Source organism: Balaenoptera acutorostrata, chromosome 15, assembly GCF_949987535.1.
Source record: "Balaenoptera acutorostrata chromosome 15, mBalAcu1.1, whole genome shotgun sequence".
Taxonomy (NCBI): Eukaryota; Metazoa; Chordata; class Mammalia; order Artiodactyla; family Balaenopteridae; genus Balaenoptera; species Balaenoptera acutorostrata.
This window is the reverse complement of record NC_080078.1, coordinates 36363239-36376942: the sequence shown is the minus strand read 5'-3', so window position 1 is coordinate 36376942 and position 13704 is coordinate 36363239. Positions and strand designations below refer to the sequence as shown.

General features: G+C 43.2%; 1 protein-coding gene across 1 annotated transcript in view; it reads right to left on the bottom strand.

The window, feature by feature from the left end:
• The window catches only part of ADCY9 (adenylate cyclase 9), a 121877-nt gene that overhangs the window by 107582 nt on the left and 591 nt on the right, over positions 1-13704 (bottom strand). Inside the window, exon 2 of the mRNA XM_057529012.1 lies at positions 11687-13422. Within this exon, the coding sequence (XP_057384995.1) occupies positions 11687-13379 (1693 nt within the window). The 5' untranslated portion in view covers positions 13380-13422. The remainder of the gene's footprint in view (positions 1-11686; positions 13423-13704) is intronic.

Sequence of the window (13704 nt, the reverse complement as noted above, 5' to 3'; positions counted from 1 at the left end):
AACACAGGTAACCTTGAAATCAATATGCTCAGTGAAAGAAATCAGACACAAAAGGCTGCATATTGCATGATTTCATGTGTATGAAACATCCAGAATAGGCAAATCCACAGAGACAGAAAGTAGATTAGTGGTTGCCAGGGGCTGGGAGGTTTAGGTGGAAATGGGAAGTGAGTGCTAATGGGTACAGAGGTTCATTTGGGGGTGATAAAAATGTTCTAAGATTGATTACGGTGATGTGCACACATCTGTGAATATACTAAAAATCACTGAATTGCACACTTTAATAAATGGTACAGTATGTGAATTATATGTCAAAAAAGAGCTGTTATTTAAAAAAGAAAAGCTTAAAATCAGCCACTCTAAGAACCTTGTTCATATTCCTTGTTCAGGAAAGTTCCACACACCATAAGCAATGTTGTTGAAAGAAACAGAAACCTTAGTGCAAACTGGAACACCTCCAGGGGAGTATATGGAATTGGAAATTTAATAGCTACTAAATAAAGTAACATCATGACTAGAGCTATGAAAGCAAACATTTGCATTTGAACTTCAAATGGCAAAGGGACAAAGTTGTTATCTTAGAATCATCAGCTCTGAAAGTGTTCATAAATCACAATTTCTTTCAGGAGCCAGAAAGAACACAGAGTTAATTAAGTTATTCCAGCTGAGAAAGTCACTATGAAATGTGTGCTAGAGACCAGAAAAATCCTTTGAAATGTTTTGTTTGCATAATGTTCCAAAAGTTTTTAACCTCCTGCAATTACTGACACACTGAGTCAGTCACCTTAGCTGGTAGAAAACATATGACTCCAACGGGCTGTGAATAACAGTTTCTCTAAGGGAAGCTACAGTTTCACAAGTTGGGCCTTTGTTGAGGTGAAATTCTCTCTCAGGTCAGATGACATATGTACCCAGAATCAACGCTGTCTTTCAGAACAAAGTAGAGTGTTTTTCCTTTTCATTTTGTTTCACCAGCCATGCAAATCACAGAAAATGTTTTATTACTTTCCATGAGCTGCTTTGCTATGCTTCGCTATTTGTAAGAAAGGATAAGAAAACTATTCAATTTCTTTTATAAATCCTTTATAATTAAATCCAAGGGTTTCCTTTTATCATTTGGTGACCTCTAATTTCTAATTAAGAGGCCTAAGCTAGACACTTTCCAGGTGTATTAATTTGGGGGCTACTAAAGTCACACTAACTACACAATAAATACATAGGACCCTGGCATACTAACTATACAGTCAGCAGATCCAGGAACTCACCATCAGGAGCAAGTGAGTCTTTTATTAACGGAATGATCGGTAAGAGCATTATTAATCCAGTATTTGCTCTGTCCTGCCAGTGAAAAACTTGCCAACACAAGTGAAATTTATCTTACTGGCAACTAACCTTCCAATCTCTCTCCAAAGTAATGTTCAAACAGAAACTGAAGCACATTTTTTAAATTTAATCACTTCACATTTTCTCCAAGCCATTTCAAAAGTAGTTCTCAAACTTTCAAAATAAAATGGGGTTCCTCTAATGATACCCTGGCTTTATATAACAAATGTGATTTTAAAAATGTGTAAATTATACTTCTATAACTCAATCTTATTTACTTATATTTAAAGGAAGTAAAGAATCCTTTAAAACATTAAGAATTTCACCATGCCCTGCAATTTAGCGGTTAGGTAAATCTGAGTTTCCATATGCTAAATTTATCTAAGTAAGGGTTCACAGTTTAAACAAATGAATGAAGAAGAAACCAGTTTTTCATATGAATAACGCGTACTATGTTCCAGTCACAGAAGCTCAGCTATTCTTAGAGAAGGGTGGGGGATTTAAAGCGCATCTAGTTCAAACTTTACATTTTACAAACAGGAAGAAACTGAGACAGAGAGATTAAATTATTTTCCCGAAAGTGTTTAACTAGTTAGTGGAGAAAACATCTTAAGATGAAAAGCTAATCTACTGAACAAATTTATTTTTTCAAACAATAATTCTATAAAAAAAAGTACTATTCTTTCAGAACATCACCCTTCCCTGGTTTTAGACAGCTCATTCACAAAACAAAAATTAACATTAATGACCACAAGAAGCATTTCTCTATGGGGAAAAGAACTCGTTTATGAAGTTACAGAATGCAGTATAATCCACACTTGAGACGTTAACACTTAATAGGGCAGAACTAAATCAATGCGCAATAGTCTCTTCCACTTTAAATGTCAAAGTCTTAATGGGATATTGTATGTTGATATCCATAAACAAGAATATAAATCACCTGCATGTGGGTTTTCTTCCTCTCTACAAACTATGTGGTAAAAAAACAAAGTTAATATTTCCCATACAATTCAAACATAAATATAAATGATCCAAAAGCTGCTTTCAGTAGACATTTTTCTTTGGGAGGAAAAAAAAAATGAACAGAATTTAATAGCATTACATAAAAATCCTGGAAATCATGCACAAAGATTATGCTGGAGCTTTGCCGAAAAAAGGGTATGCTGGCTTTCCATGTGCATAAATTATAATCAAATAGGAATTGTAAGGAGCTACAGTATTATTAAAGATAAATATACTTCTTGAAATCTGTTTTAAAAAGCTTAAAAATGATTGCCTAAACTAAGCCATTCAACCCCATATTTCCTGAACCCTAAATAAACACTTGGGTTTTCAATCCTCTGAGTTCCTGCCCAGCGGCCCTCCCCCGCACAGGACCCGGGAGCCCGGGACTGCCCACTCTCCCACACCCATGGGCCCATTTCACACTCCCGGGCACTGTCCCCTCTCCTTCCCTAAGTTCTTTAATGATCCTACCAGTAGCCTCTATTTAATTAACCACTCAACTATTCCTGGAAAACCAGTTGTTGCCTTCCCTCTCCCTTCTGGTTTGTTCCATGTAAATGTCTGGGCTGTGGTTATTCTTCATTCATTCATTCATGTCACAAATATTGAGCATCTGCTATATGCCAGCTATGTTTCTGGCACTAGGAATACAGCAGTAAATAAAATGTGCAAACATTCCTGCTCTCAAGACACATTCCAGTGGGGTGGAGACAGATCAGAAACAAAATAAGTAAGTCAAATGCACATTATACAAGACAGAAAGGAGAGTGGCAGGGCAGTCATTCCAGGAATTACTATTCAGAACAAGGTTCCTGTGAAGGGGATTCCTGAAGCTGGGCCTCCTGGAACCCTTCACAGCTGCCCTGGGGGATGGGGCTCGACGGGCTGGGTGCACACTTCAGTCTGCAAACAAGTGATCTACATTTTGGTCTAGGGTTTCTTTCATTTTATTGTTCTTTATCCTTATTTACCAACATTCACAGGCACCTGTCCCTCAACAGGCACAGGCATTAGTGGGAAGATACCGGAGACAGATATGCTGCATTGCTCTATAATTGTCAATTGTAAGAATGTAAATTAAAGCTTCTGACGAGCTTGAAAAAGCACAAACCATTTGTTCAGCAGTGCTCTTTCTTCATATAAACATGCATATACTGTTAATTTTCTTTTCAAAAAATAAGAGGGTAAACCTTACCTCAGTCTCGCTAAACAAACATACCAGACAAACAGAATTAATGAGATTTTAATGCCTATAATTTCTCTACTCCATAAAAATGTTACTCGATGAGTACAAACACTGCCAGTTTGTATGAAAAGGATTCAGGGGCCAACTGGAAAGGGTTCTCAGGGCCCAAGATAGCACAGTCTGAGCATCAAAAAAAAGAAAAAATGATATCTGTAATGGAGTGAAATACACCAAAGAAGCTAAAATCCAAGAGTTTACATTGATTCTTGAAAAAAAGCCACTGGTCACCTTCACAAGATGTTAAGAAACCAACTCAGCCTGAAAACTGGTGGATAATGGGAAAGAATCAAGCAAATAGAACACAAACTTCTCACCATACACAGTCCCCAAGATCCTAAGATTTCACAATGGCTGAGATAACAACGTGCCTAAAAACACTGAACAGGAAAGAGCTGAGCGAAGAAAGGTATAGTTTTTTTTCTGTTGTTGCTGCTGCTAAGAAAACTGTCCCCACTTTCAGTAACGCTAGTTAGTGAATCTAATCTCTACGGAGAGTTACTATGTGCCGAGTACTTTTCTAAGTACTTAATATTATTTCCTCTTTTAATCCTTAAAACAATTCTATGAAGCGGGGACCAATGTTTTCTCATACAGTCCTTTGGGATTAAATACTGGCTCTACCACTTAGTAGCTTCTTCTAGCTGTGTGACCATTGCAAGTTACTTAACCTCTCTGTGCTTCAGTTCCCTCACCTATAAAATGGAGATGATAAGTCTCTCTATCTCCAGCCCTTTTTGTATACAGCATATTTGTTTAGGTGATTATTTGATTAACGTCTACTTTCCCTTCTAGGCTGTAGGGTCTAAGAGGGCACGGAGCTCTATCTCCAGAACCTAGTCCAGGCCTCACAAATAGTAGAAACTCACTTGATACTTAATAAATAAATGAGTTTACAGCAGAATACAGTAGAGCTGAATAACTAACTACTCTGGTGTAAACCTCGTCCAATATCTCCAGAGTCCCAAAGCTAAAGATTTTCCCATAATTTCTCAACTATCAAGGGTCACATCATCTTAAGTACCTCTAAGCTCTGGGGACCAGAAGCAGCCCAAGAACAATACTGCCTAAACTCCCTAGAGTTTTTCAGTAAAGAAGCTGCCAAACCTGGCAGCTACAGTTTAACTAGGGCAAGTTATTGGTGTTCTGTATTTTGGACACTTGCCCTTTTTCATTCGAGAAACTGACACAATCACAGTCCCTGGTGTGTTCTGGGTTTCAGTACCCAGTTATGCAAGATGTGCACCAAACAGAGTGCCGGAAAAAAGAACACCCTTGAGTGCAGTACAAAACATGACTCCCCAGGCAGAAGAGTTGGTTATTATTTATTTAACTCCGGTTGCAATCAAGTCACTATGCTAATAAATGCTTTACTTGAATAATCATCTCGTTTGAGTCTCCCAATAGGCCTCTGACAGAGGCGCTATCATTCCTAGCTTGCCCAAGGTTCCACAGTTCAGAAATGAGAAATGAATCCAAATGTATAGGAAACCAAAACCCACGCACAGGACCGCTATACTATTCTGCCAAAGGGGAAGCCCTGCAAAAATAAATCAAAAAACAAAGTTGACAGTCTTCATCCTGACCCCTCAACATCAGCAGCAGAGATCTGGCAGAATCACTAAGGATTTTTTTGAGAAAAAGGAAATGTATGAACTGAAGTCACTTGCTACTTCCACAATAAATGTCACATGTCTATCCTAATTCCAGTGTGAACTGTTCCATCTACATGAGAATGTGTTTGGGGAGTAGGTACAAAACCCTCACTCTTCCTATCTTACCATTTAGGGAAGCAGTTCTGAAAGTGCGGTGTGCAGACCCCCATGGGTCCCTAAGACTTCTACAGGGCATCTGTGAGATCAAAACTATTTTCATAATAACACTAAGACATTATTTGCCTTTCTCAGTGTTGACACTGGCCTTGATGGTACAAAAGCAAAGGTGGTTAAGACTGTTGATGCCTGACTAAACTGGGTGGTGGCACTAAACTGTGCTAGTCATCAGTGAGCTCTGTCCCACCACACACTTGCAGAAGGAAAAAACGGTCATTTGCACTTAAGAATGTCCTCTGATGAAGCAGTAAAATCGAATAATTGTGTTAAATCTTGAGTGCGTGTCTCTTTAATGTTCTGTGGGATGACATGGGAACAGCACCGCCCAGAGCACTGACATGATGGGTTGTCACCAAAAGCATCTGCACACCTGTTTGGGCTGCAAGCTGAACTAGCTGCTTTTTTGATGGAACATCGTTTATACTTGACCCACAGACAGACTATGGTCACTCAGACTTGAGTATCTGGCAGACTGTTCCTGAAAAATGAATGAAATGAGTCTGTCGCTTCAAGGAAAACAACTGAGAGTATTTGTTGCCAAGGATGAAACTCAAACTTTCAAGTAAAAACCAGAATTTTGGAAAGCTTTTATCTGCCACTGTGAAGCTGACATCGTCCCTATATTTAAAGACTTCGCTTATGTCAACATTTGGAAGATCTGCATAACTCAAGAAACCATAATCTTGCAAATGACCAATGCATGACGTTAGAAAATCACACCTGGGGAAAGGTTCGTTTAAAAATCCAACGGGGTTTTGATAGCAGACGAAAAAACTGATTAGTAGGATTTCAGATTCCATATTGCAACTAACCCTTAAGAAACTACCACTTCTTGGATGCTGGTACAGTATCAAAGAAAAACATCCACAACTGTCTAAAACAGCTATCAAAATGCTCCTCCACTTTCCAATTATATATCTCTGAGAGCCAGATTTTCCACACATTCTTCAACATAATGCAACAGACTGAAGGCCAAAGCAGTTAAGAAAATGCAGCTGACAGGCTTAAAAATGGCTAACATGGTAAATATTTATTATGTGTGTATGTGGAATGACTATACTCTCACAATATCGAAATCCAAACAGAAATACCAATTAAGTCACCAATCAACAGAGAGACGAAAATTTAAGCACATGTGCACACACGACAGAAAATTCACTGTGTTCTTCTTTTCAAGATTATTATTCCACAGCAAAGTACATAGGCGACACTGACCAGTAGGTAGAAACACAATTATTATTTGAAGGCTGGCTAGTAGATGAGAACCCCGAAATTTCTTTACTTATTCCATTTGCTTCTTTTTAATTTTTCCTTCTTAGTTAGTCTACCTGAAAAGATGACCCTCCTCCCTTCATTCCACCTGAAATTCAGCGAACCATACCCTTAACTTTCTTTGCCAAAGGCTAATTCTACTCAAAAGCTGGTCCTCAGAATTAACAGCTGGGGGGTGGGGGTACCTCCCTGGTGGCGCAGTGGTTAAGAATCCACCTGCCAATGCAGGCGACACGCGTTCGAGCCCAGGTCCGGGAAGATCCCACATGCTGCGGACCACGGGCGCACTAAGCCCATGCACCACACTACTGAGCCTGCGCTCTAGAGCCCCTGAGCCACAACTACTGAAGCCCGCGCACCTGGAGCCCATGCTCCACAACAAGAGAAGCCACCACAACGAGAAGCGCGCACCGCAACGAAGAGTAGCCCCCGCTCACCGCAACTAGGAGAAAGCCCGCGCACAGCCATCCATCCATAAATAAATAAATAAATAAATACTTTAAAAAAAAGAATTAACAGCTGTGTGCTCCTCTGGAAGCCACATAATTTGGTTTGAAGGAGCCTGAATAAACGGTCATCTGGGGCTGCCTGAGCACGGACTCCACAGCTGTTTGTCGTCTCCGATCCCAGATGTCAAGCCAAATTTTCTGCTTCATCTTATCTCTACCCCTTGCTACTCGAGAGGCTGTTTCGACGTGCACAAGAGAGACCGCGCAAGGACGCCGGTGAGCAGGGAGTTTCTCTTCAACATGACTTAAGAGCCGACACCAAGCGGTCAGCTGTGAGCGAGCACTACCGTGGCAAGGGTTACAAACCATCCAAGCTACCGGTTGAAGCCAGGGGTGCATCTGAGCAAGCAAACTGCACCCCAAACTAGTGTGTAGCCAGGGCTCCTAGCTGTAGCTGGCAGGAAACCAGGGAGCCCAGACATCCAGTTTGGGACAGCTGCTGGCAAAAGCTGAAGCACCAAGTGCGTCTGTCCACTGTCAGTTTGAGGAGTGGCCCCAGACAGGGGCTAGACAGTGACTCTTCCAAGTGCCACCCATCAGCACATGGTGAAGGGCTCGGTCACTGAGGTGGCCAGTGGGTAACCATCTCTACCAATGCACATCAACAGACTTTTCGCCGAGCTAAAAGCTTGGTTTGGGGGGGAAGTCTTGTTTTGTTTCTGCACCTAACAATGCAGTAGCCCCGGCATTCCCTTCTACAAATGCATGAGTGTTGGTGTCGATTTGGAATGACTGTGCACCTTCGTTTTATCTTCCTAGTATTTAAGAGAAAAGATGACTATTTTCTGACAGTTTCACTTTCTTTGTGACTCTCTACCTATGAAAGGAAAAACTAACAGTTCTAGACAACACTCCTCACCTTTTTGCTTGTGGCCCAAGACAGAACGGAACAGCCAGTACCCTCATGGGCCCGGTGGTATGTCCCAAATAGTGTGAAAGGACCCTTCTTCTCATCACTCAAATCAGACTATTTCTTCCTAATCTTTAATAATAATTGCCCCTCACTTTCCGGATCATTTCCAAAATCCTAGTCCTGTGCTGAAAATTCTTTCAGCCTTCTCTCTAAGTGACTGGGCACCCTCTCTAAAATTTCACACACAAACTTTATCTTTTACTTGTTTATTGTCTGATCATCCTATTAGAACAGAATCACCACGAGGGCAGAAATTTTGGTGTTTTGTTCACTGCTGTATCCCCAGCACCTAGAAATGTGCCCAAAACAAAATAAATAATCTGTTGAATGAATGAATGGACAAGCCAGGGGCTCCTGGCCTATTTCATATTCTACAACTTGATCCTGCATTTTCCATTCACACCACAGAAACTTCAAAGGCCTCTCACCCATGCCTGATGTCATACTGTCCCCACGTCAATTCCAGAAACTTGAAAAGCCATTTCCGGTTCAAAGAATCAAGCCCCTCGCCTGCCCCTGTCATCTGTTTAAATACGGCTGTAAGTCCAATCCAGCTGATCTTACTACTGCTCACATCTATCCCCTCATCTCCACCACCACTGTTGTTACCTTGGTCCAGGTCACTATTGGCTCTGCCTGGGATTTACTGAAACAGCTCACTAATCACCAACCCACATTCCCTAGAACTGAAAGAGTAAACTTTCTCAAATTGCAAATCAGATCACCTAAGCTTCCTGCTCAAAGCCCATCAGTGGCTCCCCATTACCTACAGGATGGAATTCAAACTCCTTCCCGGGTAATTGCAGTCTTCCTTGTCCTGATGAACTACTTAAACTGCCCAGTCCACCAAGAAACGTAACCCCAAGCCTTTGCCCACGCTTCCTCCACTGCACCGAATGTCCTTCTTTTATCCACCTGGAAAGCCACTGCTCGACCTCAAGACCCACCAGGTGCATGCACCTCTTTACTGCATTCCCATCTCTGGACTCGACGATGTTTATACCCTCGAGCTCCCCCAGGTCACAAACCATCACGACTCCACCTGTGCGTCTACGGGGCCAGGCGCCGTGAGAGCACAACAGAGATGCTCTCGGGGTGAATGAATATGCAGAAATGATGAAAGTCCACTTCCCACAAAGCCTGTTCAGACAAATTACAGAGCGGCAGCTTCCTTTCACACTGCCAGGCTAGTGCTGGAATCCCCACTTTATTCAATGGATATTCATTTCTACAGAATCCTCTACTGGTTATTTTTAACTCCAACATCAGAAAAGCTGATGCCAACACTGCGTAGAGAAAAATATCTGCCACAAACCCAAAGATGGGCTAAAAGGAATCTTATGTATATAACCTTAGTCCTCTGTATGAAAAGGGTCTTCTACAAACTATGCTATCATCTCAACTGAGCAGATTTGTACAATGTCAGGAAAATTGAACTGTGCAGTTTCAAAAAAGGTCAGGAAGTTGTGTAGACATCCTCTATTACTGGGGTCCCGTCCAGAGGTTTTCAAAATATGCTGAATAAAGCAAAAATCATGGTCTCAGGGAAACTGTTAAAGGAGAGAATATCATACAAAAAAATCACTGGTTAAGCTAAGCCTTCTATCCTTCCCCATCTCCCATCCAGTGCTAAAACTTTTCCTTATAAATATACAGGGTACACAAATTTAAAGAAAAAGTTAATTTACGAAATTTACACTATGTGAGTTTTTCTTAAAAATCAACAAACTCATTCTGGCTTTTCTTTTTTTTTTTGGTCAGTGTCTTTGAGACCTTTGATCTGTAAGTTGAAAATAAAATTACACATAAATTAACAAAAATGGGTATTGCCAAAGAATCAAAGACCTGGCAATTTCCAGACATACTTAATGATTACATCTGTTTTTATTTTTGAAATTCAAGTAATACACTGTTCAAAGCACCACTTGCAAAACTGCTATCATTGTCATACTTAACCTAATGTAGTACAGCGCTGCTCCATTCTTTGAAATCTGTCCCACAACCCCTGAGGACAGAGCCTGAGACACTCAGATCCCAAAGGTGCCAAAATGTCAAGCAGGGATTACATCCGCACCCCACTCCACTGGCACCTCCAGACTCCAGAGCAAGAGACACCCTCCTGCAGAGGAAGACACTTGTCACGGCAGAATCTCTTAAGCGAACTACAAAGTGTAGCTTCTGACCTCATCAATGTAGCCTTGCAAGCTCTCAAGGAAGAGAGAATTATGAGGTGAAAATATATTTCTACTCTACCCACAAATTCTTCAACTGCTGGCAAAATTAACAGAATAAAGAAAAATTAGAATAAGAATAAAGCACCCTCGCCAGATAACAGATAAGTAAATGACATGGAACTCCCGATCACAAGCAGAGAAAGAAAATATCAACTGAGCACACGGGACTGTGTCAAGGCTGACAATCTACCCAGGCCCTCAAACTCAACCACTTACCAGCGCTGATTTACACTATTACTTCTCCTGTCTCTGATTTAAGCTGTTACTTCTCCTTCTGAGGATTCCATTCCCTGGGGCTTTTCACTGTGTAATTATGCAACGTGGGGGCACCACAAAACACAATACAGCTTTACAAATGTTGGCTTTTAAAAAATTAATGTTATTTTCTCTACATACTTCCAAAACAGATGTTCCCCTCAATCCAGAAGACTTTAGTAAAATATAAGGACAATTTTTAAAAAGGAGGGGAGAGGATGTTAGTTACTTAGAATTCTTACTTTTGATCCCACTTACTTATACATCATTTCCCAGACCTCAAAGATTTTTGCCCTAAGTGAAAATAAGAAAAATAAAATAAAAGAAGCAGCTCAGTGAAAACATAAAGAATAGCAGTAAGGAGCTTAAGACAGGGACACATCTGAGGGGTTGGGGGAGAGGGTCTAAACTTTCAAATCACCTGGTGGTTTGAGAAGTTCAATATTCTAAAATGCTGCAGTCTATAAGGTAAGACAAATACCATGATAAGAAAGCATTGTTAAATAAATGAAAGCTAAAAATGCAAACATTTTTTAAAAAGAGATCTAGGCAAAAGGCAGTGTGCACTTAGGGGTACATAATTTCATCTAATTCTCAAGGGTCTTGCAGGGCTAAGCCGACTTCCTTATCCCAGCAAAGTGAGGCCCAGAGAGGAGAAAAGTTTTATTCTTCACATTTTTTGGAAAAAGGCATAGAAAAACGTTTTAATGGGGCTTCAGGGCAACCAAATGGATCACAAAGGCAATTTTTTATGGTGCTTCAAAGTTTTGACCACTGAAGGGCTCCGATCCCCTTACACTCATCAGACCTGCCCAAGAATCTCAGAAACATTAACAGCCGACTGGCAGGATACATATTGTCAAAGTTCTCCTTCCTTCAAAAAAAGGTGTCATCTATGTCAGCACTGTCAAGGTGTGAACAGATCTGTGATACCTCACTCACTGGGGGAAAAGTCCCACTGGTCCTGAGATGCCCCCATGACAAGGTGTCCGAGAACAACTGATCTGCCTCCAGATGCTGACAGTGGAAAGAGACTGTTTTGTTTTTCCAACACAAATGGGATTGGGCAGGGAGATGACGAGGCAAAGAAATGCACATACCTTTCAACTGGTCAGCAACAACGTTCTGGCCGAGGCGTTCAGTAACCTTCCCATCTTCCATTTCGTACCGGTCATCTAGGTATTTTGCGGTGGCCTCGGAAATGTGAACCTTGCCAGCCACTCCCAGCTGCTCCATGAGATTGGCCAAGTTCACGTCATTGGACCACACGTCGAATTTAAACCTCCTCATGCCCAAGATGCCGCACAAGACAGTCCCCGTGTGAACCCCGACGCGCATGTTCACCATCTCTTTCTTCTCTTGGCAGAACTGCTCGATAGCCCTTATCATGCCCAAGCCCATTTCGATGCAGCAGTAGGCATGGTCGGCCCGAGGCTCGGGACATCCGGCCACACAATAGTAGCAGTCTCCCAGGGTGCTGATTTTCTCACACTTGGTCTCCTCGCACAACCGGTCGAAGCGGCCGAACAGATCGTTGAGGAGCCCCACCAGGGCATGGGCGGACTTATTGGCACTCATCTTGGTGAAGCCCACGATATCTGCGAATAAAATACTGACTTCTTCGATCTGCTGCATTTTAAACGGGCGGAAGGCAATAGGGGCTTTCTGTATGGAAGACTTTTTCTTCCTGTTCTTGGGGCTGGAGGTGGCGTGCCTTTTGACAGAATTCTCGCTCTCCTCGTCCCCCTGCTTCATCAAGTCATCAGCTATGATTCTTGGCATCACAGAATGAATCATCCTCTCCTTCAGGGCTTTTTCCACTTCCAGATCCTTTCCATGCATAATTGACTGGCCCACCTTAAGGAAGGTGCTCCTGGATCTCACCTGGGACATGATGAACAGGTGGATCCCAATGGCATGAATGCAGACGTGGAGCAGGGCTCGGCTCAGCAGCTCCCAGTGCAGGCCCTCTGCTCCAGGTGAGGGGAAGCAGGCTTTGTCTTGGAAATGATAGCCAAAGGTCTCAAAAAGAACAGAATAGGCCACTCCCAAAATCAAGCTCAAGTACAAAGGTAAGTGCATGACGGTGTAGAGCAAAAAGAGCACTTCAATGCACATGGAAAAGTTCCCCACTTGAGATAAGCAAGTTTCTGTGGGCCTGGCTGCCCGAGTATGATTGAAGCTGTCAACTCGTCCTGAGAGGGGTGTCAAAACCTGAAACTGGGCAGCCAGGGTCAGGGCGAACACCAGGAGGGTGAGAACCAGCGAGGTCCACACGTAATGCCGGGCGTACAGCTTGGTGAAGGTAAACAGAAAAAAGCCCACACACACCACGAGGAAGCACAGAGCAGGGGCTACCATGACAGTCAGTTTGGATCTCATGTGGACCCCAAAATAGATGCTCCAGAGAAGGCAGGCGAAGCCAATGTAGAAGAGCGCATACCGGAAGCGGCGCTGGGTCTGCGGGAAGCAGCGCTCCATGCAAGCCTCCTCCAGGTTCATGGAGTCGAATTTGGGGTCCCACCACCGGCTGGAGGCCCTCTCGAACAGCTGAGGCAGCTTCTTTTTCCTGCGCAGGCGGCCTCCGGCGCCCATTCTCCGGGGGACACCCCCTGAGTCCCCGGAGCTGCTACAGCTGGAGGAGATGCTGTACTTGCAGTGTTTTGGGTGGCTGTTGGAGGACAGCTGCTTGGGGTTGATTTTGACCCTCACGCTGTTGCTGTCTCCGCTGGAGTCACAACTCACCTCGGTGCTGTGGTGCTGCAGCAGCTGCTGGTGGGGCGGGGAAGCCATGTTGCCGAGCGCTCGGAAGCCTCCCGGCCGGGGTCACCGGGACCTGTCAGCGAGACAACCAGAGTTACACTGGGATCTGTTCCTGCAGGTACGCACACCTGAAGGCCACGAGCTCTACCGGTTTCCTAAGTGGGGGCCCCGGCGGTCTGCTGGGAAAGGCACCGTCTGCTCACAACAACCGGGTAATGTCTGAGCGCCACTCCACCGTCCCCCCTCGAGGCCAACCGCAGCCACCGGGGTCGGACCTAGAACACCCGGGGGTCCGAGCTGGGGCTGCCCCCGCGCCCGTCCAGCGCCGCCCGAGCCCGCGGTGCGTTTCCTACGC